Source organism: Podarcis raffonei, chromosome 9, assembly GCF_027172205.1.
Source record: "Podarcis raffonei isolate rPodRaf1 chromosome 9, rPodRaf1.pri, whole genome shotgun sequence".
Classification (NCBI taxonomy): Eukaryota; Metazoa; Chordata; class Lepidosauria; order Squamata; family Lacertidae; genus Podarcis; species Podarcis raffonei.
The window spans coordinates 4,495,841-4,520,887 of NC_070610.1; the positions used below are offsets into that span (position 1 = coordinate 4,495,841).

General features: G+C 45.0%; 2 protein-coding genes across 7 annotated transcripts in view; both read left to right on the forward strand.

Annotated features, from left to right (window-relative positions):
- The window catches only part of C1QTNF7 (C1q and TNF related 7), a 44,033-nt gene extending 38,538 nt beyond the window's left edge, over positions 1-5,495 (forward strand). Inside the window, exons 2-3 of the mRNA XM_053402896.1 lie at positions 3,590-3,835; positions 4,493-5,495. Of these exons, the coding sequence (XP_053258871.1) occupies positions 3,590-3,835; positions 4,493-5,124 (878 nt within the window). The 3' untranslated portion in view covers positions 5,125-5,495. The remainder of the gene's footprint in view (positions 1-3,589; positions 3,836-4,492) is intronic.
- Positions 5,496-14,561: 9,066 nt separating this feature from the next.
- Positions 14,562-25,047, forward strand: part of CC2D2A (coiled-coil and C2 domain containing 2A) — a 54,043-nt gene continuing 43,557 nt past the window's right edge. For 2 of the 6 annotated variants that reach the window (XM_053402351.1, XM_053402355.1), the window contains exons 1-5: positions 14,563-14,675; positions 20,092-20,180; positions 21,174-21,275; positions 22,539-22,640; positions 23,334-23,516. In XM_053402351.1, the coding sequence (XP_053258326.1) occupies positions 14,645-14,675; positions 20,092-20,180; positions 21,174-21,275; positions 22,539-22,640; positions 23,334-23,516 (507 nt within the window). In that variant the 5' untranslated portion in view covers positions 14,563-14,644. Of the gene's footprint in view, positions 14,676-20,091; positions 20,181-21,173; positions 21,276-22,538; positions 22,641-23,333; positions 23,517-25,047 lie in introns of all 6 variants that reach the window. The other 4 variants (XM_053402352.1, XM_053402354.1, XR_008332074.1 and 1 more) reach the window with 3 other exon arrangements.

Here is a 25,047-nt window from a genome sequence, read left to right on the forward strand (position 1 = left end):
TTTTTTTTAATGTATAAAGGTGGAAAAACTCAATAAATATCTTTTAAAAAAGAGAGAGAGTTGGTGGCAGGCAGAGCTGAGGGATTCTACCTAGCCCCTTCCTCCTCCCTGCTGAGTTCTACAAGCGGCCACACAGAAACTAAGGGGAAAGAAGTCAATGCAATAGCGGTGGGGGCAATGACTATTGGTTGTAAGTCAGAAGAGAGGTGGGTGCTGACTGAGGGCAGTTTCAGCTAATTGGGAGAGTGCTCTGTTTGTCCTGAAGGCAGGGGGTGGCCCATCCCATTTTGCCACCTGAGGCGAAATGGGAAGGTGCCGCTCCTGCCCACTGCTGCTCCCTCCCCCCCCCCCCACTGCTCTGTTTACTGGAAGCAGCGGCTTCTGACGAGATCTCACGAGACTTTGTGAAACTGTTGTGAGATCTGGCCGGAAGCTGCCACATCTCTGGCAGGGGCAGCAGGGCACCTGTGGGGGCACCAACCTGTGTGATTCCACCACCCAAGACGGCTGCCTCAGTCCGCTTCATGGGTGGGCCCTCGGCCTAAAGGATCGTTCTCCAATGAACACAGGCCTGGGATGCGTCCAACATGGGGGGGGGGGGTTTGACGTCACACATGTGCATGATGTCACACGTGTTGCACGGGAGAACTGTTGTATCAGGAGAGGCCGCCCAGACCTCTTCCTGATGCGACATTCATGTGTCAGGTCACGCTAGTCTCCTGATGCTGTGGGGCCCAGGGCAACGTCCTGCCAAACATCCTCCCCCCCCCAAGATTAAGGGGAGCTGAGCCCCATCCTAGATGACATGGGGGGGTGTAGAGGCCTCAGCCCCATACAGTTGGCATGCCTGCCGCTAAATCAGCCCCCTTCCACACCCCTCTGCTGTGGTTCCCCACCCCCATTACCTGAGCCTAGAGGCTAATAATAACAGAGACACCTTATTTCTGTGGTTTAAAGTTGTTTTAAAATGTTTAATATTGTGCCTTAATTGGTGTAACCTGCCCTGGAATCTTATGGTGAAGGGTGAGTTAAGTAATAGTAGTAGTTGTCATCATCGTCATTATCATGATGATAAAGATAATAATGATGATAATAATTATGACAGACCATCCAAGTGTCCCTATTTTCCAGGGACATCCCTGATTTAGAGAAGCCGTCCCAGAATGTCCCACTTTTCCTTAAAGGTAAAGGGACCCCTGACTGTTAGGTCCAGTCAAGGACGACTCTGGGGTTGTGGCGCTCATCTCACTTTATTGGCCGAGGGAGCCAGCATTTGTCCACAGACAGCTTCCAGGTCATGTGGCCAGCATGACTAAGCCGATTCTGGCGAACCTGAGCAGCACACGGAAACGCCATTTACCTTCCCACTGGAGCGGTACCTATTTATCTACTTGCACTTTGATGTGCTTTCGAACTGCTAGGTGGGCAGGAGCAGGGACTGAGCAATGGGAGCTCACCCCGTCGCAGTGATTTTCCTTATGATGTCCCCATTTTCAGTGAACGGTATGGTGTTATCCGACCCCTGAACCATCTGAAGGCAATCCTGTATAGGGAAGGGTGTTTTTTTATGTTTAATGTTTTATTATGTTTTTATACATGTTGTAAGCTGCCCTGGGCGACTGGGGCAACCCAGCAAGATGTGTGGGGTATAAATAGCAAAATGATCATTATGGAATGGGGCGTTCCTATTTGCAGCAGATAAATGTTGGAGGGTATGTGATGATGGTGGTGATAGGTTCATGTCTGAACACATTCACAACAGTATTTCTTAGCTTTTCTACTGTAATGGTACAGTACACATGAACACACAACCACAGAGGCAGACTCTGGGGCTAAATTGATGTCTATGAAAAGTATGTGGTCTCATCAAGGCCAACTGGTTTAGGTAACGGTAAAGGTAATGGACTCCTGGACGGTGAAGTCCAGTCAAAGGCAACTATGGGGTTGTGGCGCTCATCTTGCCTTAAGGCTGTGGGAGCTGGCGTTTGTCCAGACAGTTTTCTGTGTCATGTGGTCAGCATGACTAAACGGAGCGCACAGAAATGCCATTTACCCTCCCGCTGCAGCAGTACCTATTTATCTACTTGCACTGGTGTGCTTTCGAACTGCTAGGTTGGCAGGAGCTGGGACAGAGCAACGGGAGCTCACCACCGTCATGGGGATTCGAACCACTGACCTTCTGAACCGCAAGCCCAAGAGGCTCAGTGGTTTAGACCACAGCGCCAGCTACATGGCCTCAGTGAATTGTATAGAAATTATTGTGCAGAAAGTTGCTCTACAAGCTGTTCAGCATTTCTCCAAGTTGATCCTTGACAGATTGTGTGGACTCTAGTAACCGGTGTGTATTTTGTAATGTTTTTGCTGGCACATACATTAATTATTTTAGTGTCAATTTTACAGAAAGAAAAGGAAAACAATGAAAACAACATCCAGCTACATTCATATTTCTGTATTTCATCTTGGCATCATGTACAAAATGCAGGCAAAATGCCACCTCTTGCTTTGGCAAAGTTTGCAAGGCGTCTGATTGCTCTGTCTTAGAGCCGAGCTGGATGTGTGCAGGAAGATGCTTAGCTGAGGACCCCGCTACACCCTAACAGCTGCAGAGCAGTGGGCAGGGTGTAGTTTGCAGCAAAAGAAAGCCGTGTGGGGCAGGGCTACACAGGCCCGACAGCGGAGCCAAGCAACTGGTTTCAGGCAGCGTCATGGAGCATAGACAGGAATTGGTGTCTGAATGGTACAGCAAGAATAGAGGCCATATGGTGTGGAATGGTGCCACTTGACTCCAGTTTAGGCAGCAAAATCTCTTGGGCCAGCCCCGAACAAGTGGGTGGGAGTTGCTAACTCTTCCACAACCCTCCTGCCACCATGTTATTTATGGGTTCCTAAAATGGAAATGGTTTACTTGTGTTTTGCAGATTGCCAGATAACTTAACGCAGATTTTCTGTCAATTTTCTGTTCCCTGCCATCCCATCCTTTTGCTGTATAGCATTGCCAGGCATAACCTTCTCTTCCAAAAGTAAAAGCTGGCATAAATTAATTGGTTGTCACAAGCCACATAGTCATACACATGTAATGTTTTTCAGGAGCAGAGCTGTCAAATCTTTTTTCTTAATGCAAGATATATATTTTTGCAAGAGCACCGGGGGAAATTGCCCATGGAAAATAACGCTTTTAAGGTTGAGGCCCAAATTGCCTGCCAAGCAAATACAGTAGGTGGGCCTCCTGCAGCTGCACATAATTTGGTCTTCTAGAATAAGGTATGCTATTGAGATTTTAGGTGTTTTTTTCTGCCTGAAACAAAGTCTATTGGTAAGATGCTTACAGCCTAAGCTTTAGCGCATTTACTTAGAAGGAATTGCTTAGAAATTAATTATTTTTATAAAACCATCAAGGAGAACCCTAACTGATGGAACATAAAGATGTACATAATTTGTATATTTTAATATGTGTGCACCTAAAATGTGTTGTTATGTACCTATATGTGTGTATAAATGCACATATTTTAAACAAGTGCCCATCAACTACTGTTAAAGTTTGAATTAAATAAGATGAATTGATTGTCTGCACATTTTGCATTTTTTCCAGCACCAGAGATGTTTGTGTTGTTCTGTGTCACAAGTTTGGCCATCTGTACAAGTGGGCAGCCTCTTCTCAGCCAGATTAAAGGCGAGCATTATTCCACAAGATACGTATGTAGCATACCTGGGTTGCCAGGTGCTGCAGGTCTTCCTGGAGATAATGGATTGCCTGGACCTCATGGGCGCATTGGGATCCCGGGACGAGATGGCCGAGATGGCAGGAAGGGAGAAAGGGGCGAGAAAGGCAATCCAGGTACTGAATATTCATTCTCTTCTTTCTTTCTTTCTTTCTTTCTTACTTTCTTTCTTTCAAAAACAAAACTCTGTCAAAACCATTTTATAATATTGAGTGGTATTCAGCTAAGTTTTACTCAATGTAGTCACAAGGAAATTATTGAACCTGGCTAGGTTAGGTTCATTTATTTCAGTAGGTCTACTCTGAGTTGAATACCACCCCTAGATTCCAATGCCAGCCCTGTAAAATGCTTTATTGGAAATATTCAGCACTACATAATTCAAATTTGTTTAATTTTGTATTGATTGTCAGGAGTTCATTGCATTTGTTCCATTCAGTTGATTCTACTTGATGCAGCTCTTAACTAAACTTAACTTGCTCTCTTGGAAATGAATATTTTTAATTTAAAAAACAGGCAAGATTAACATTGTATACTTTGATAGCCCATGTATTTTGGTGGAGACAGTGGGAGTCCTGCTATCAGAGAACTATATTCCTTGGACAAATAAAGAAAGAGAATTCTTTAAAGCTATATTGCCACTGGCTGTGCGCTTCATTTGTATCTAATAATCCTGGATTATTTGTGTGTTTAATAATAACTGGATGCTAGCCAACTAAGTCACATATTAGAGCCTTTGAAAACAATGGATTTAAGTGACTTTCTTCTCTTTTAAGGTTTAAGAGGGAAGACTGGCCCTGTAGGACCAGCTGGGGAGAAAGGAGACCAAGGAGAAGCTGGCAAAAAAGGACCCACCGGGTCAGGAGGGGTTAAAGGCAGCGTGGGTCCCGTGGGTCCTGTTGGTCCCAAGGGGGAGAAAGGAGACAGAGGAAAGCCAGGTTTACCAGGAACCTGCAAGTGTGGGCAAATAGTACTGAAATCTGCCTTTTCTGTTGGGATCACGACAAGTTACCCGGAGGAAAGGCTGCCAATTGTTTTCAACAAAGTCCTTTTCAATGAAGGAGGGCATTACAACCCTTCGAACGGGAAATTCATATGCGCCATCCCAGGGATCTATTACTTCTCCTATGACATCACTTTGGCAAACAAACACCTTGCCATTGGCCTGGTCCACAATGGGAAGTTCCGGATAAAGACCTTTGACGCCAACACAGGAAACCACGATGTTGCTTCTGGGTCCACCGTGATGTACCTTCAGCCGGAGGACGAGGTCTGGCTTGAGATCTTCTACACGGATCAGAACGGCCTCTTTGCCGATCCCACGTGGGCAGACAGCCTGTTTTCAGGATTCCTCCTGTATGTTGATACAGACTATCTTGACTCCCTATCAGATGAAGATGAACTGTGAGGCTGGAGATAAGCGGCCTCTAAGTGAACACAAGACAATGAACAGAATCTGGCCTTCGCTGTTAGAGACAAATCAAGGGAGGATTTTTGTTTTGCTGATGAGGCCTCCAAAGCAGAAGACTTCTCCTGCAGTAACAGATGCTGTCTGCTGCTGCTTTTATTAAGCAGATGGTTCTACTAAGTCGATGTACATAAAAGTCCTCTCAGAAACCATGCTTATAATATTTAAGCAAATGTATGATAATGTATATGCAGTTTTATATAAAATATGTTGAGTAAATGGCTGGATTACTATTTCTGTAAAGCTAAATATAAATGATATCTGTGGTAAATACTTTTATGGTTCAAGGGAGGTAAGTGTTAATAAAGTAATGCAGGAAAAAATTGTAAATGCAATTATACTGCTGTTCACTCTTTGAAATGATTTGACCATAGTCAAGACTAGGAAAAGTGTGCAAGCTGATTCCTGTATACCTCCCCTCCACCTTAATTGCCACCCTCTGTTGCAAATAGGAATGGAATTTTCTGGGAAAACTCAAAGCCAAATGTATCCACACAGTTTTTTTTCAAATTCCCATACTGAGCCTTAATCTCATCAAGCAGCTAAAATTACAAACAATTCCACACATAATATATGTGTGTTTATAAAGGCCAGGTTTCCTAAGTTAAGCTGCACATAAGCATATAATATTAAAAGGTAAAAAAAGGTAAAGGACCCCTGGACGGTTAAGTCCAGTCAAAGGCAACTATGGGGTTGCAGCGCTCTTCTTGCTTTCAGGCCGAGGGAGCCAGCGTTTCTCCACAGACAGCTTTCCAGGTCATGTGTAGCACTTGAATAAACCACTTCTGGTGAAACGGGAAACCGTGATGGAAACCAGAGTGCACAGAAATTCTGTTTACCTTCCCACCACAGCAGTACATATTTATCTACTTGCACTGGTGTGCTTTCGAACTGCTAGGTGGGCAGGAGCTGGGACAGAGCAACAGGTGCTCATCCTGTCGCTGGGATTTGAACCGCCAACCTTCCGATTGGCAAACCCAAGAGGCTCAGTGGTTTAGACCACAACGCCACCTGCATCCCTGCATATATTATACGTAAGAACATAAGACGAGCCTGCTGGAGCAGGCCAATGGCCCATCCAGTCCAGCATTCTGTTCTCACAGTATCCAACTAGATGCTTGAATCTGCCACTGGTTCAAGACAGGGTGATGTACCACTTCATCCCGGAATTGATGACTAAGATTCTACCCAATGCCTTAACTGCCACATGATGCTGAGGGTGCTCAGCGCAGCCAGATTAAATGCATTGCTGGCCAGCAGGGTATGAAAGCAGACAGTGCCTGGCCAACCAGTGAGACCCTGACCAGAAATAAGGGCTTATTATTTGCCCACTTGAAGTTAAGTTTTTGTCAGGTAATTACGCCCAACAGACCAGCCACAACGTGATGTCTAACCACCCGGGGATGGCTGCTAGGAAAAAGGTGGAGGCCATAAACATGGCCCACCCAGGAAAGGGGGTGAGCGGCCATTGCTGAGCCTCCTTACCCAATTGCACTCTCATTTTTCATCCCTGCTTATAACACATTTTCATAGCAGCTACTTCCAAATTGATCATCGAAGTGATAACATGGCAAAAGGCAAAAATAAATCATTAATTCCAGCTGTGCTCCTGCCTCTAAGTGCAGCTACTCACCCTCTGTGTTAACAGCCACATAAAGCTAAAATGAAGTGTGGACTCACAAGTGTCTTAGCCACACCTATGACTGAAATTGAGTCACTAATATACGTAGCGGGAAAGACAGATGTTACCCTTTAACGGGGTCATGACAGCAATGGAAAAGTGAGTTCAGTTTCCTTAGATTTCCCCATGTGGATTATGTATTTTCAACTGCTGAATAATATTGGCATGCATTTCCTTAAACAAGAAACATCTTAATCATTGCTCTTGTAGGTACTGGCAAAAACTGCTTAGGAATATGGGTGTCTTTTGTTAGAGACACACACAGCGTGCCCCACAGCTACCGCCCATGTTCAGCCCGGCCATGTTTACCTCAGCGTGGCTGGCATGAGGAGAAGCCACATCTTCCATCATAGGCTGAGCCAATTCCAACTGCCTCAGGAGGGCTTTGGCATGGACTGTCTCGTACGGCACCAGGGAAGAAGGAGGATCACAGCCTGAATGATCCTGGTCCCACATGTTCCTCTACCAGATTTCAGCATGAAGCAGCTCCAATGAGTAACAGCTACAGAAATAAGCAGCAAATATAGAATAAACAATGAGTAGCGACTATATAATAAACAGCACACCCCCAACTTCGTAGCTTTTCTTGAAATACACACAGTGGTGATTTACAACAATGGTTTGTTTGAAAGCCCGGCAATTTATTTTTCACTATTTGGTAACAAATATGGGTCGCAACTGACCCCTTTAGATAGAGAGCGTGCACAAATCACTGCAGGTTTTTCTGCTTGCTCTTGCTCCCCACCATCATTCTGCAACCTGTTTGATTTATAGCTGAATGCTGAGACAGGAGTCTGTCTTGCCCCTCCTGGTGGCAGAACACAGTCCCTGGCATCTCCAAGTAAGGCAAGGAAACACTGCAGCCTTAAACAACAGCGTCAGTATATAGACAACAGTCAGCAGCAAGATGAACCTATACAGTGGTACCTCGGGTTACAGACGCTTCAGGTTACAGACTCCGCTAACCCAGAAATAGTACCTCAGGTTAAGAACTTTGCTTCAGGATAAGAACAGAAATCGTGCTCCAGCGACGCGGCGGCAGCGGGAGGCCCCATTACCTAAAGTGGTGCCTCCAGTTAAGAACAGTTTCAGGTTAAGAACAGACCTCCAGAACAAATTAAGTTCTTAACCCGAGGTACCACTTCAATCTGATTCACAGTGGGGCAGCTTTGAATGTTTACATTTTCTTTCTTTAAAAGAAATTTAAAATGCTGTGTGTGTGTGTGTGTGTGTGTGTGTGTGTGTGTGCATTCATTCAATGTTATGTACATTTGTTTTATTGCTCTTTAAGAAAAAGGGTAGCATTCATTTTTAAATATTAAAGAGACTTCTTTGGGAAGTGAGTTAGTGACCTGACTTGTTTCCGACAAGCCACTGCTGTGTACAACAGCTTTTGCTGCAAAGCACGTATTTCCAAGAGAATTACATCAAAGTTCTATGAAAAACTTATTTCCTTCAAATTTAGAAACTTCAGGGAGGAACAAAAATATAAATAAAATTATTGGGCACACTGAATTCTTCCCTCCCCCAACTGCACAGCTAGGCATGAAGATGATGTAGAAGAGATAAGCAACTCTCATTATTCACAGGTATTGCATGGCAGATACAGAAAAGCTCCTCAGAAAATATCAATACTGACAAAATAACAGCAAGATTGCTTGAGTGTGTGCTTTCTGATGGTGCCTGTGGCATAGCATGGGTTGCCAGTGCCCAGGGCTGTGCGGAGGGGGAGGGAGGGAGGAAAATGGACGGGGCATGCTGTCCTCCACCACCCCGCATTCCCAGCTGTCAATAAAGGTAAAAGAACACATTTCTAGCATTTCATAGAATCAGAATTATAGTGTTGGAAGGGACCCTCCCAAGGGCCATCTAGTGCAACCCCATGCAATGCAGGAATCTCAGCCAAAGCATCCATGACAGATGGCCATCCAACCTCTGCTTAAAAACCTGCAATGAAAGACAATCCACAACCTCCCAAGGAGGACCTTTCAATGTCGGACAGCTCTTACTGTCGGAAAAACTGATGGACTTTTTGTATCAGACAAAATGAGTGGGAACTATTCTGAGTGCCTTTCCTTGCCACCTGAAAAATCCTTCCAGGTGTTCAGGGCCTTTGTACTAGGGTTGGGGAAGGCTGGGAAGCTGTGGCTCTCTACAGCTTCCATCATCCTGACCAGTGGCCATGGCTGGCTGGGAGTTGGGAGCCCAACAACCTATTGATGGCCACAGGGTCCCTCACGCCAGTTTTGTACCACCAGTGGCCAGTTCGTGGTCTCTCCTCATGTCTGTTTGCACACTTAAAACACTTTTCTTCTAGCTGGTAAGTGGTGCTGGCAAGTGTCCATGCTACATCATTCATTCCAAAATGCTGCCTGGCAGTTGAAGAGTCTGCAGTTGGAATATTTACATCTGATGGGGCCTGTGGCATAGCATGGATTGCCAGCGCCCGAGGCTCTGCAGAGGGGGAGGGAGGAAAACGGACGGAGCATGCATGCTTATTCAACTGCCTAATGATGTCCATGACACTTAGGAGATAGCAGCTGCAGAGATAAGAAGAGTCATTCCTATTTCAGGGGAGGGCACTTCCTGGTTTGCATGGAAAAGACATTTTCAATGGAGCCTGTGATGGAAGCGCACAGCTCTATTGAGGCAGCGCCGGGTGTTGAAATTTTGTGCCCCTAATAATTTTGCGCCTGGGGCAACCGCCCCAGTGGCCCTCCACGCCCCATGCTGGATAGCGCCCAAGAACACTTCCATAGCCATTTGGGAACTGCACAACTCTGGCAGTGTAAAGGAAGGAGATCTAGAACATGTGCAAGGAATCTGAAAAACAAAATTCATGCCAAGAGCAAAAGTGATGCTTGTGATAAGGAGAGCGAGGCCACAAGTAGACATGATGTGGGAGATTGCCTGTCTGATACTATCGGTCACAGGGGGGACCTGTAGATATTATACTGGTATCTATATTATTTCTAAAAGAGCAAAAGTAGCTGTGTTGGCCAAATTCCGCAGTAGGTCAATACCATTATTAAATTAGCCAAAATATTGCAAAATAGTGAGCAAGCTCCCCGTAACTCTATATAAGGCTAGTTTACCTCCCCCTGAAAAAAGTTCTGAAAAGTTTCCAAGTATATTCATTAGGTTATAGTGGCTGTCAAGACATAAAACCTGCTTACATAAGGGAATGTGAACTAATGCTGTGTTCTAAAATACCCATCAACATGACTGGCTACTATGAAGTGCCCACTGGACCTTCTGTTCCCTGGTAGAGACTGAGCACATTTTATTGTAGGATATAGGAAAAGTGTCTTGAGTGTGTATACATTACGGCCTTGCTTCCCATTTTCAATGAAATCAAACATTTAAAAAACAACACTGACACCACTTTTTGGCAGTAACAGATTTAGCATTTGATACATCTTTAATATGCAGCATGGGTTTATTTATATTTTAGTAAGAAATTTGGTGAATCAATAAATGGTAACTGTGGCTTAATGTAGAGCATCCAGTTCATTTTTATAAATCTGTTCCAGAAGATGATAAATCTGACTCAATAGGCCATTAATCTGAACCCCTAGGTGATAAATATGGCTAGGAAAGCCATCTATCTGAGTCAATAGGTTATATATCACCTACTGAACTGCATCTGCCCTGTCTTATTTAATAGTTATATCTTTCCCTTTGAGTAATTTATCTTTTCAAGAAACAATTTATTGCTTGCTGTTTAAATTCAGCATGTAGGACATTTATTGAAGGAAGCATACACGTTTCAGTAGCGTGTAATCTGCCACGTGTGATTTTTAGAAGCATCTCATGCACACATCACATTAGACCGAGTGCTTTAGGGATGGTCTTTCCGTGAGACATTTTTTCTTGCTTTGTTACACACTTTTGACTTGCCATCCATCATCTGCAGAACAAAACGTTAGTTTATAAAGTAAATTAAAATCAGAGCTATTGAGAAATGTAATCCAGTGTACTTTATTGCTTTTTTAAAACTGAACTTGTTGATAGTAAATCACTTTTAGCTGCTAGAGGGTGCTAAATCCCATGGATTTGACCAAAGTCCAGTTCCTCAATTAGCTCTTTGCAATAGCCATATGTAAATTAGCCAAGGTGTAGTGCAGTATTAAGTATAGACTCCTCTTGGGAGGAAAACTCACTTGGTAAAGCCACCTCTCTCATGGAATTTCTGATTGCGTTCCATTGTATTCTTGCACATAAGAGAATGGCTGCTGTTTTCCCACATAGGATAATTCTAAAAAACCAGACTTCTGCTTCTGCAGACACCATTACAGAGGCAGAAAAGTACTGTATATTCACGACTCTGCCAGTGGATGGTTTCATGTGTGCAAGCGCAGTATATCTTTAAGAACAGACTGCACAAATATTTACTGCATTCCTCTATTTAATGCGCACAAATATTTATTGCACATATATCCCAACTGTCATAATGGGAGTCAGTGAATCATAGAACTGTAGAGCTGGAAAGGACCAGTGGGGTCATCTAGTCCAACCCAAAATGCAGGAACCTTTTCGTCCAACATGGGGCACAAACCCACAACCCTCATGCTCTCCTGACTGAGCTCTCCCACATAGTTGGCAGCCTGTTGGGCCAGAGAGATCTAGGTTTTTAAATCCCTGCCCATCCACAAAGCTTAAAAGGTGACCTTGGGCCAGTTACACGATCAGTATTACCTGCCCCACATGATTGTTGTGAGGACACAGAATAAATTAAATCATAAAGCAGCAGTGGCAGCGAAGGGGCACACTGCTTCTGACGTGGCTGGCAGCAGTCCTCGACTTTGCACAAGTCTCTGGGATCCTGTTTCGCATATCCTGCCAACTCTTTATCCTCATAGGACTGACATGAACATTGGGCTTTGCCATCACTCCCTGAAGTGGTCTGCCAAATGTGACAGATCTTTCCTTAGCTGAGAAGGAGAAGAACTGGAAGAAGATATTCCATAAACAGAGTTGCCAACTTCTTATACTAACAGGGCTCTTGTGCCAGCAGAAATTCCCACTTCTGTTGGGACTAGATTTTTGTCTGCTTGGATTTTTGTCTGCTACACGGTACTTAAAGCCACACAAACTGTATAGCAGTGGCAATCCCAAAGATGAAAACTAGGATAGCTGGTGATATCTATTTTTCTTTAATTTCAAACATTTAGATCTGATAATAGATCATATACAAAAAGGAGGTTGTGACTGGAAAATGTACCGTTGTCATCCTCTTCTGTGGCAAAAAAGAGAGCTCTTATTTTACCTGAAAAACTGTTGTTGTTGTTGTTATTTTATTTAAAGACATTTTGGACAAATGCATGCAAGTCAACAGAGCACAATGCTTTTGCATACAACTAAGTACTGAATCTGGCCTGGGAAAAGGTACAAGGGGGCAACTTTATACTGCTCTTTGAAGAACTGAGTATTTTCTTTGGGGGATTTTTTTGGTTGAAAACCTAAATTTCAGCAACCTGCAACATGGATTGAACTCAATTTTTTAGATGAATTATAGCCTCACAACTCTATTGCGCCCACTGTCCTGCGAACGGTGTTGGCAAGAGTCTGGTGCTGATAACGCCAGTGTTGCAGGGTCAGTCCCTGGATGGGTCAGCTGCATATTCCTGCATTGCAGGAGGCTGGACCAGATGATCCTCGGGGTCTACTCCAACTCTAAAATTCTATGATTCTATGAGTGTGGAGGATTGCAGCCTTATTTATTTTTACATGGAAGACTGGGCCTTGTCTGGACAGAGCTGAAGGAACAACGGCCGACTCACTTGTGCCCAGTCACTGCCGCTGTAAAATGTTGGCTTTCTCCGTTGAGTTCTGCATTGCAGGGGGCTGGACTAGATGACCCTCGGAGCTCCTTCCAACTCCACGATTCTGATTCTAGAGTTCGCAGGGTATGTGAAACAAGAGGATCCCAGAGGACTGCAGAGTGCAAAGACTGCTGCCAGCCAGGTTAAAGCAGCCTGTCCCTTCATATGATTTCATGCATAGGAGCCAACTAGGGGTCTTTGGCCCCCCAATAAAATATGTGACCCCCCCCGCCCGCAAGTTGATGGGTGTTATGTACTGAGTTGAATAGGATCCAAAATGCAGCAGTCTGATTGGTCCTAGAACAATGCAGCAGTATGATTGGTCTGCAGGAGCCACCCAATCCGGCTCCAGATGGAAGTGAATCCACAACCTGATTGGCCTACAGGAGAATTCCGGAATTAGCCAATCACGTGCAGCCCATTGTGTAAATAATGTATATAAAGCAGATTCTTTGAGGGGACTTTCATTCCTCTTCACCACTATGAGCGGAATAAAGAGCATGAAATCCACTCTCAACTCAATGGCCATTGCCATTCAAATGATGTGCATGGGCTGCATCTTGTGATCAACTGTGGGGGTTTTAATATCCTGTTGGCTGGGGAAACGGAGCCAGATGGGGGGGGGGTATATTATTATTATTATTGAAGTTTGCACCCTGATTTCATATGATTTCAAAGGGCAGCTCCCGCCCCAATCCCAGGGGGCAGATATCTGAAAACCCCAGCGCCCTACACGCCCGGAGGCCTCTGCCTCCGTTTCCCCCCTTGCATTTCTACCCCCCTTCAGAGGAACTCTGCGACGCGAGGTTCTGGGGGCGTCTCTGGACGACGGAGACCCCCCCCCCCGGCCCGGCCAGTCCCTCGCCCGGCGGCGCGCTGCCCTGGGGCCGAGAGGCAGGCGCCCCAGACCCCGCGAAGGATGGGAGGAGCTCGGCGCCGGAGAGCCGAAGCGCGCAGCCGCCGCAGGAGGCCAGGCGTCTCCGGCCCGCCCCGCCGTCTCCGGGGGAACGGCGGGCCGCGCCACGGAGTCGGGCGCGCGCTTCCTCCGGTCTTGCGCGGCCAGGGGGGCCGCCAGAAAGGAGGGGCCCCGTCCGGCCTCGGAGGGGCAAAAGGTATGTGCAAAAAGGAGAGGGGGGCGCAGAGGAGAAGCGGCTCGGAAGCCGAGTGCATTTCTCTGTCGGGACGCCTTCCTCGGGCGGCGGCCTCTGGCATTTCTGGGCAAAACCCCGACCTGCCAATGGCGTCTCACAGCAGCAGCAATCGGCGAGGATGGTCCCGGCCATTCACGTGCCAACCTGCGAACCCGGGCGCAGGGGCGCCAGCTGGAATAAAACGCTTTGGACCTGCCCCGCACCATCGACACAAGACGCGGTGCGCACACACCGTTTGAATGGCAGGGCCCATCAACTCGGAGTTGGTTCTTGTGCACAGTGACTCTTCTGAAATTAGAGATTAACCCCATTGTGCCACTCTTATACCGTAAAGTTCTTCCAAAGGATTATTTCAAAGACACCCTACCCCATCTGTTCTCTGATTTATGCCAACTAGCTGCAGTTTATCATAAATGTCTCAACCTGAGCCCTAAACTGTAGTTACTACTACATTTAGATAAGGAACTTGAGAACCCTCTCTGGCAAGCCCAGCCACTTGCTGCTCGTTCACGTACATAGAATAAAGCGTTCAAGCGAGATGCTCCTGGAATGAGCGGTGCATGGATGTGCGTGCACTAGTGAAAAGCAGCCACACACACATTTATTTCTTGTGTCATTGGGAAAGCCATCTTCCACCTGGGTCACCTAGAAGCCACCCATTGTTGCTTAGCAATGGGATCTCTAACCCTTTCTCACTCGCACTCCTTCTCCCCCCCCCCCTTCTTTCCCAATCTGACTTGTAAACTGCAGAGAGAAGACAAGCAGTGCCTAAGAGATAGGAGGCTGAGTGAGAGGGACACACTATGGCAACTACCAGTGACCGGTCACCACGCAGTAAGTGCTCCAATCATTTGGGACTGAGGGGTGGAGAGGGGCCTGTCCTTCCCTTGACTCATCTGCAGGAGTGGGCCTTGTTGAGCGCGGATCACATTTGCCTGCCAGTACAAGAGGGGAATCAGTTCTGTTGGCTCAGCAGAAATTAACCACACACTTTAGCTACTTTGTGACTAAAAATCAGCTATCTCAAAAAGGAAGATGAAAATAGCTACAGTACAGTGGTACCTCGCAAGACGAAATTAATTCGTTCCGCGAGTCTTTTTGTCTTGCGAGTTTTTCGTCTTGCGAAGCACAGTCAAGTCGCAACTGCACCTCTTCAAGCGGTTTTAAGAAAAAGGAAACAAACTCGCAAGACGTTTTCGTCTTGCGAAGCAAGCCCAGAGGGAAATTCGTCTTGCGAAGCAACTCAAAAAACGAGAAACTCTTTCGTCTTGCGAGTTTTTCGTCTTCCGAGGCTTTCGTCTTGCGAGGTACCACTGTAATACATCCATGAACATCTGCCTCGTCTAGTGTCCATTCCAGAGAACGTCCATGGCAAACCCGGAAGAACCAGAACGGGTTACTTCCGGGTTTGCCACTCACGCATGTGCAGAAGTGCTGAATTGCACATGCGCAGAAGCGCAAACCGCTCCGCTCGCATGTGCAGACGCGGCGCTTTGCCCTACGTCCTTTTCAGCTAGTGCCCTGTCTTTTGTGTGCGTGCGTTTTGTTTTGCTACTTTTGTAAGTAATAAAGTTGCACTCTTTCAAGCTTTTCTCTTTGATGCAGCCACAAGGACTAAAATCCTTTTCATAAGATGAAATTGGTAGCAGTTACTTCCTATTGCATGATTCTTATCTAAAGTACAGGGAAGAGAGCTTTCTAAATTGTAATGTAATTGTGTGACACATGTTTATAGTGCTGGGTTGTTGAGCTGAACTCTGCAGAGCCTTTTCAAATATTTATATATTCTGTAGGAGAGGGAACTAAATAATTTAACTGTTCCCCACCTCCATATGAAATACCCCCAAATTCAGTTGCGTGTGGCTTCTGTTCATTCTAGGTTAATGAACATAACCTGCCATATCAGACTGAAGCCCAAGTTAGCTCGGTGTTTTGGGTCAAGCAGTGGTTTCCCCCCAAGTGCCTCTGAGAAGTTCACAAACAGGGCATGTTATTCTCAGCTCATTCTTCTTTATCCCCCATCACAGGTTACTTATAGCGAGAGTAGACATTCCATTTACCTAATATTGTCATAGTTCTATTAATTTATCTATTTTAAATATAAAATGCTGCCTTAAGTTAGTTACTTCGTGTATATCTTTGATAACTGGATGGTTTGAGCTGTTCAACATTATGCAGAGCCCTGCATAATTCAAAAGCCTGCATGCACTACCAGTGTTAAGTCACTGGAATAAATACAATCATCATTCCTTGCCAGTGTCCCTGTGCTGTCCATTGTGGCAGTTCGGACAGAGGGGTATGGTGCCACATACCAAGGTGGGAAAGAAAATGAGGTGGGAAAGCAGGACAGGAAGCTTAAGGGCTGTGCTCTTGTGTTTCTGTTATGCTGCTTCCATCATGATTCCATCACGCTGCGCAGAGTGCAGATGCAAGCCCTTAGTGGACCAAATGACAGCAAGGCTAAAAAGAAGCAACTTGCTTCCCTTCAGCTCAAGGTCTAATGGGGAGTGGGAAAGTGTATTGTTCCCAAACCCCTGTCAGATGACTCCTGCTCTGAGGATCGGGCTCAGGATGATCTGGACCCTCCAGAAACTTAGGAACAACCCAGAACAACAGCCAAGGAGCAGCCATGACCCTCAGAAGGACCCTTCCTGCAGAAAGGGAGCTGAGCGTCTGAAGCAGGGGCAGAACAACCCCTTAGCCCCAGGAGTGATGGCAGCTCTGGTCAGAAGCAGCTCTGCTTGTGGAGTAAAGGGCTACTCAGGAGTAGGTCCCTCAACATGTGAAGAGTTCTCTGCTGAAAGCTCTAAGAGGCAGCAGCTGGGCCCAGGATATAATTCTGGAGCTCTGGTTTAGAAGCCTCAGTGGGAGAGTTCTGATCATGACCTCTGTTTACCTGGCCCTTGAACTGCCCCTTGCCTGAATCCTTCTTAGATCTGCTTGCCTGAAATCAGACCTTGGTGGAGTTCCTTTGGAGAGGGATGGAAATAGTTTAGGATTTTAGGAGTAGGTCAAGAATGGACAGTAGAATATAGCAGGTTGAAAGGGACCACGTGATCCACAAGGACCTAGGTTTTGTGCATATGCCCTCACCCACAAATATTCCCACCCAGATTATTCCCACCCTCTAGTGTGCTCCAAGCAGAAATAAGCACTGAATCGCAATACAATTGGACTGGATGTATTCTGATCCTGTGTATTAAGTATGTATTTTCCTTGCTAAAATGAATTTTTCAGGAAACCCACATTGGTGTCTGTGCAGGCAAGAATGCTAATTTGCTATTCTCACAGATGCTATGACATATATGAGATTAGGAATCCCTGCTTTCTACCTGAAAGTAGATCACGTGCATAGCTAGAAGGTTCCTTTTAAGATGGCACTATGTAACTTGATCTTTTAAAACATATATTCAGTGTGCAACATGTCCTCACTAAATCTCTCTGCATTCTGATCTCTGCCTTCTCATGAGCGCTTTTACTCTGATTCTGGTTCCTTCCCCCACTAAATAAAAAGGTAAAGGTACCCCTGCCCGTACGGGCCAGTCTTGCCAGACTCTAGGGTTGTGCGCTCATCTCACTCTAGAGGCCGGGAGCCAGCGCTGTCCGCAGACACTTCCGGGTCACGTGGCCAGCGTGACAAAGCTGCATCTGGCGAGCCAGCGCAGCACACGGAACGCCGTTTACCTTCCCGCCAGTAAGCGGTCCCTATTTATCTACTTGCACTTTGACGTGCTTTCGAACTGCTAGGTGAGCAGGCGCTGGGACCGAGTAGCAGGAGCGCACCCCGCCGCGGGGATTTGAACCGCCGACCTTTCGATTGGCAAGCCCTAGGCGCTGAGGCTTTTACCCACAGCACCACCCGCGTCCCTTTCCCCCACTAAATAGCTGTAACTTAATCATAATTGTTCTTGGAGGTTGGGGATCTGCTGTCTCCCATTTTTTAAACAGTCTTGAAACGCTGAGATTATTCTCAAAACTTTTCTTTTTCTTTCTTTTTTTTGTAGAGGGGTGGTGAGGAGGAATTGTGGCATGTCCAGAACTTACTCAATGTCCCTAGGAGCCACTCAGTGTAATATTTATTTTGTTATCCTCATTCCCCGTCTGACAATGTGTATTTAAAATTACATCCATAGAATGACTAACAATTGCAACAAGATACTTTCTTTTCCCTTTGAGTATTGTTCAACAGTTTCCTTAGCCTTTTTAAAGGCTAAAATCCCTTGGCAAAAATCTTTCATTTCCCTTTTGTTTAATCTTTGCAGTCTCTTGGATTCAGAACTACCATTTTAATTCCAAGGCACTGGCAGTATTTTAATCCCCTAATCAAGCAGACTAATAGTGAATAGAAAACAGCTGTGAATAATGAGGAAAAGGTGTTTTAGGAGACGTTAAAGATTTGACATTTATTCCCATGACAAATGCAGGAAGATGAAAACATTGTGGAGTTCATTCTCTATTTCTAGTGCTGTTGTTAAGATGGCCACAGGGGTCGTGGCCTCAGTACATTTTTATGAGCCGTGGGGGTTTTAGGAGTCTGCACAAGTTCACACACAAGGAGCAGTATCTGTATTTAGTCTGTCAGATACAAATCTTGATCGTAGTCCTTGATTTTTATTTTAATGAAAGGAGAAATGTTGGCCTGTTCCTTTCCTAGCTTCAAGTGTTACACCAGTGTGGTGTAGTGGTTAAGAGCGGTGGACTCGTAATCTGGTGAACCGGGTTGGCGTCTCCGCTCCTCCACATGCAGCTGCTGGGTGACCTTGGGCCAGTCACACTTCTCTGAAGTCTCTCAGCCCCATCACCTCACAGAGTGTTTGTTGTGGGGGAGGAAGGGAAAGGAGAATGTTAGCCGCTTGGAGACTCCTTTGGGTAGTGATAAAGCGGGATATCAAATCCAAACTCCTCCTCTTCTTCTCTATTGCTGTAAAGAAAACTGTCCCTGAACAGCCTCTCCTCATTTGTATTCCTTACATTATTGTTGCACGCAGACATCCTTTCACAAAAGCGTGAGGAAAGAGGTTAGAGTAGATTTCGTAAGAAGTCTGCTTTTCCCACCCACTGCCTATTGCAAAATGGCCTGAGGATCCCGCTGCCCTTGAATACATTTCATGCAGGCATTTATCAAAAGATCCCAGAGTACAATATTAAGATCATAATGTATGCACCATAATAATAAAAACATAATATACAGCATAATGGGGGACGCGGGTGGCGCTGTGGGTAAAACCTCAGTGCCTAGGGCTTGCCGATCGCATGGTCAGCGGTTCAAATCCCCGTGGCGGGGTGAGCTCCCGTCGTTCGGTCCCAGCTCCTGCCCACCTAGCAGTTCGAAAGCACCCTTAAGTGCAAGTAGATAAATAGGGACCGCTTTATAGCGGGAAGGTAAACGGCGTTTCCGTGTGCTGCACTGGTGCTGGCTTGCCAGAGCAGCTTCGTCACGCTGGCCACGTGACCCGGAAGTGTCTCCGGACAGCGCTGGCCCCCGGCCTCTTAAGTGAGATGGGCGCACAACCCTAGAGTCGGACACGACTGGCCCATACGGGCAGGGGTACCTTTACCTTTATACAGCATAATAATAACATAATCATAATAACAGTCCCCCCCCGGCATTTAACAAGCCATAGATTATTTTAATGGCTGAGGGCTTGGGTAAAGAGGAATATTTTCACCTGCCATCTGAAGACATGTAATGATGGCAAGCCTCTCTGGGGAGAGCATTCCACAGATGGGGAGCCACTGCAGAAAAGGCCCACTCTCATGTTGTACAAAGTTAATGTTCATGTTAATTTCATTCCTACCCAATTTTGCCTCTGGCCCAGGCCACCACTGGCATGTAAACCTCCCACCAGGAAAGTTTTCTAAGGGGTATGTAGCCTGTGGACAGAAAAAGATTCCCTACCCCAATGTAGTGTGATTTGGAATCAGTTTACTGGGATAGATGTTGTCTGATCCAACAATGCAGTTCTTAAGTTCTTAAGTGTTTGTATTCTCTATTTTGATAGAGCAGAACTTACGAGCTAGATTGGTTAATGTACAGTCTTACTGAGAGCCTTGATTGCTAAACTATAAGATTTCAATAATAAAACATGTTTTTTCTTAACCTTAAGCGTCTTCTTTCAAAGTTTATTCCTCTCTAACTCAGATTTCCAAATGCTATAAATGTTTTGAAAAGTTATCTTAACGCAGTGTCAGATTAATCTCCAGTGTGAGGATTCTTTTGAAATTTATGGTATTGCTTTCTCCTGTACAGGCTTGCCTCCAGCTCCAGGTACCTCGGGGACAAGCTTTGCGGAGTTTTCCATGAGAGAGCGAATGAGAGAGAAACTGAAAGCTGCACGGGTGAGACTACGGGTGTAAAAATTTTAAAATGAACTCTGGTGGTTTAGTGCTTATCAGTCTGGAAATGAAACAGGGCCGCCCTAAAACAAGGAAGAAGTGGCTGCCTACTTGGAGACTCCCTAGCCATGCAGAGCTATCCATGGTTTCCAAACACTTGGCAATTTGGCCTGCAAATGGCCTGACCAAAGACCTTTGAGCTTCCTGATTTGAGGACATAGAGTCAAGAAAATAGTAGAGTTGTTCCTCTCATCTGGGGAGAGGATCTCCCAAGTCCACGTTGAATGCCATTGTAAATCACATTGAAGACATGAACTTCTGTATCTGTGGAATGGGGTGCAGGGACTGAGTGGGAGGAAAGAGGTGCTGTGTTCCAACCAAAGCTAGGTGTGGGTGAAAACAAGGCATACTAACCGCCGTACCCACTCCAAACCCAAACTGCATTGGAAGAATCCTTCTCTAGGCTGACTGGAGGCCTAGACTAGAGCACTCCTAGGTTAGAGAGGTACACTGCATCATTCTCTTGCTGATCCCAGTAATATGCAACATTTCTGGTTTCTTCCTTAACATACCTATTAACGTGCTGCTTGCTGACACCACATGCTTTCTGATAAGGACTCTTGTTACCGATTTTAAACAGCTAATTTCACCTGTTCTAATAATAAGATTGTTGCTTAGAGGAAATATTTGTATTCTAAGTTGAGATTTGCCAAGATAAACTGCTATGAAATAATATCACAATCTGTACACAGTGTGTTCATGTTAGCAAACCAGAAAATCGAAAGAGTTGGGCTACAACTTTGAGGCCAGGAGATTGTGTATGCAGGAGTAGCATCTGGGTAGAATTTGGGAGTTTCTTCTTCATCTACCCTATTAGCAGCTCTTTGTGGAAGTTTTGTGTAAGCTGCCAAGCTGTTTTTTGTACTTCCTGGTTGTAGACTGTTAACGAAAAGCAGCACATAACTAATGAAAGCTAAGATTCTTCCCTCTGTTTAGTCTAAAGCAGAAAGTGCTCTTCTGCAAGAAGCCTCAGGTCCTCATCTGCGGTCCCTGAAAAGCCTCAGAGGGAGGAAAGAACAAGCTAGTTTGGAGAATGAGGTGAGCAGATTGTCAATCCCTGTGTTCTTTCCCCTCATTACATCAAAATATTTCACAGGAAAGAGATGGGTTGTCTGACATTTGGAAGGTTAATTTAATTCCTTTTTGATGACTTATACCAGTTCTTACTCTTATTTTTTTGTAAACCATTCCCTGTTTAGCAGAAATTGCACACGGTAACCCTGTACACTGAGTAGGAATCACTAAGTTTTAGGGAATCAAATGAAAGTTGCAGCCTATGAGCTTGAGCAAAATAACAGGTGCCCTAGGTGTCACCCTTAATTGTAGTTCTTTCATGTTGTTATGCCCTTCCTCCACGGCGTTCAGGGCAGTTTTCATGATGTCACTTGTTCCCTTTTTACCCCTCTGACAAGCCTGAGAGACGGGTCAGGCTGAGAGATGATGCCTGCCCTAAGATCACCCAGTAAGCTTTGTAGCTGAGTAGGCATTGTTTTGTTTTTAATTTTGCGGCTGGACAAGTGTGTGTTTTATCAAGCAGCTGTTTTTTAAAAAGAGATAGGAGGTTTGACTATTCCTGTCATCCCCAATGGAAAAGGACCGAGACCTGACTCTGCAGCGTTGAAAACCCTTGCTTGTGTTGGTGATGCTTCCATTTCAGTTGAGCAGGCATTAACCACTGCTTCCAGCGGCTGCAGCTCAGCAGCAGTATGTGGGTGAAGGGAACAAGTCCAGAGTCAGCCTGCAGCACCAAGGAACTGCCTTATCACATGCCCAAAAACTGAGTGAGAATTTGAACCCAGGGCTCCCTAGTCTAGGTCTAACACTCTATCTGCTGCTCTACATTAGCTCTCTGTATCATGCGCCCCTCCAGAGCTTGCCAGAACTATTATGTTCTAGGGCAGTGGTCTCAAATGGAATTGGGCACTCAGCCCTTAAGCCCCATTGCAGAGCCACAGAGGGCATGTATTGTAGTGACACTGCATGTAGTGATGCCGTGAACTGGCTTCAGTTTGGAGCACAACTTGACACACATTTGCTGTCTCTAAGACTGGCCAACCTGGCCTCTGCTGATAGAGATGCAGGGTGTGTGTGTGTGTGTGTGTGTGTGTGTATGCATGTATATATGCATGCACGAAGCATTTTATTTTATTTAAATCCCCCATCATTTTCCACATGTTGCGTGGCCGACATGTGACAACACCTAAAATACACACTTCCCCACATTCCACTACTCATAATTAAGGGCATGTTGGTAGCATGAATAAATTTGATCATTAACTGTTTGTATATGTGTGTGTGCAGGTAGATGAAGGTGAACTGAGTGCAACAGAAGAGAATAAATGCAAGGTGTCAGCAAGAGTAAAGTTCCATGATTCTGTCAAAAAAGTCAAGCAAAAATCACAGGTAAGAGCCGATCTTATTTTGAAATAAAATGTGTATAATTGCAATTTAAAATACACAGGCTGAGCCAGCCAGTCCTTTATGTGTACCATCTGCTATGTGCTGCTTTCCTCTCCCCAGAGAGTGATTTCTTGGGGAGTGGTCCCATTCCTGGAGCAGCAGGAGGAGGGGGTGGGGAGCGTGTGGCAGGTGACCAGGTCAACCCTGTAGTTTGTAAAGCAGCCTGCACTCTCTCCAATTCTTCTACATAAAGTGGCCTCTCTTCTCAACTCCAAAAGTATGCACATTCAGTATGTTTGCTTCAGTATAAATGAACAAAGTAAAAGAGTTCTTTATTAAAAAGTAATAAACATATCAGTTGGTTGACAGTATAATCCCAAGGCTTGCTCAGCCTGCAAATATTTGCAGAGACTACGAAATATTAGCTGCTGCGTTTAATGAAAAGATTGCGAAACGTGACTTTTCAACAAGAGAGTTGGCTGTATATGATGCACAAGTTCAAATATTTTGGTTTGGAGTGTACAAGTTTTTTTAAATAAAAAATCTGGGGGAAGCAATCTGTGTTTTTGTATTGTAAACCGCCCTGTCAACGGTGGTGTAGAAATATAAATTAAAAAATAATTTTAACTGTTATGTTTTCATTGAAATATTGCACTGTGAAACTGATCTATAATTACCTTTTTCCATTCGTTCCAGACTAGTTATCCTTCTTCTGAAGAAGCCTATAATTTCTTCACTTTCAATTTTGGTCCTGAACCAGAGAATGCTGTGGATGACATGCAAAACAAGACTAAGCGTGTGTTGAATCTAGATGGCAAGGAGAGGGAAAATCAGGAATCTGCACTCAGCCCCCGAGAAGAACAAGAAGAAAATGAAATGGTACTAATGAAATTATGTGTCCCTACCTGTTTGGGCAAGGTTTTAGTGTTACATTATTTGTTTTGTATGGTATATGAAACTTGGAAGGGTGCAGCCAGCAACTGATGGGCAGCAGAATCCTATCCATATGACTATTTGACTTGTCCTTGCATATTGAGCTTAATGGCACACCTGACATTTAAGCACATAATGTCCACCAGCCCAGAATTTTGTCTGAAACTCTGGCGATGTACTGCAAGAAAGTGTGGGTGATGCTGACCTAGTGAGACCAATATTCTAACTTAGTAGTTTCCTGAGTAAAGGCGTGATTTGTGCAAGCAAATATAGCCTTTGTGCTGAAGATGCTTGAGTGTAATTCTGAAGTGATGGACATGAGGCAGGAGTTGATAATGCAGGTGAGCTGCGCACAGGTGAGCTTCATGCAGGCTGCCGGCCAGCCCTGTGGAGCCTCCTTTTATTGACACAAATATGCAAAAAATAAGCATTTTGGGCTGTGACCTTTACACATCTTCTGGTCCCGAGATAGTGGGGTGGTACAAAGTTATTTTGGCACCTGTTTCCACCGCGTCATTTTCCCCTTGCACAGTGTATGACGAAGGAGACAAAAGGTCTCAGAGACAAAGGTTGCAGACAGGACACCGTAGACTACTGAGACCACAAAAGGTTAGACAGAGGGTACGATGTTCAGACAGCTGTGGCTTGTCTGAGGGGGGGAGTGTGCCCTGCACCCCAAAGTACAGGCAGGCTGAGGCTGCCTGCGGGTGGGGAGTGTCCTCCCTCCGGACCCAGCGATCATCCCTACATAATTCAAATAATGATGTCAATGTCCAACATTGTTGGACTACATGGACTATAATATCATCATGATGGGGGATATGAACGGAGTGGTGTCTACAAATATGGACAAGTCGCAAAGACAGATAATTACTAAAGACGGCAGACTACCGAAAACAATTTTTGACATGACTGACAACATGGACTTAATTGACATCTGGAGAATCTGGGTAGGGAGGGAACCTTCTTTTCTGAAGCCAAAATGACATGGACAAGAATTGACCAAATTTGGATAACTAGAGGACTGGCTCCTAAAATTCGAAAAGCGGAAATTTGTCCTAAAATCTGCTCCGACCATAATGCTGTGAGAATGGAGATGAAATTAACACCAATTGGTTCCTTTAGATGGAGAATGAATGACACCCTCTTTAGAGATCCAGATGTCACTGAGAAGGCCCAAAAAACCTTAAAAGACTATTTCAAGATAAATTTGAATACTACGGTTGAAAAAAGAGTAATCTGGGACGCAAGCAAAGCGGTTATGAGAGGGTTTCTGATTCAACAGAACGTAATAAAGAAGAGAACTCAAAATGAGAAAAAAGATAACATTTTGGAGAAAATAAAAGGAGAGAAGAAATTAAGAGTGAAACCAAAGTCGCAAGAGATTCTGAGAGAAATAAAGTTGTATCAAGTACAATATATGAAAATGATAAATCAGGAAATAGAATGGAAAATCAAGCAGATGAGACAAAAGACA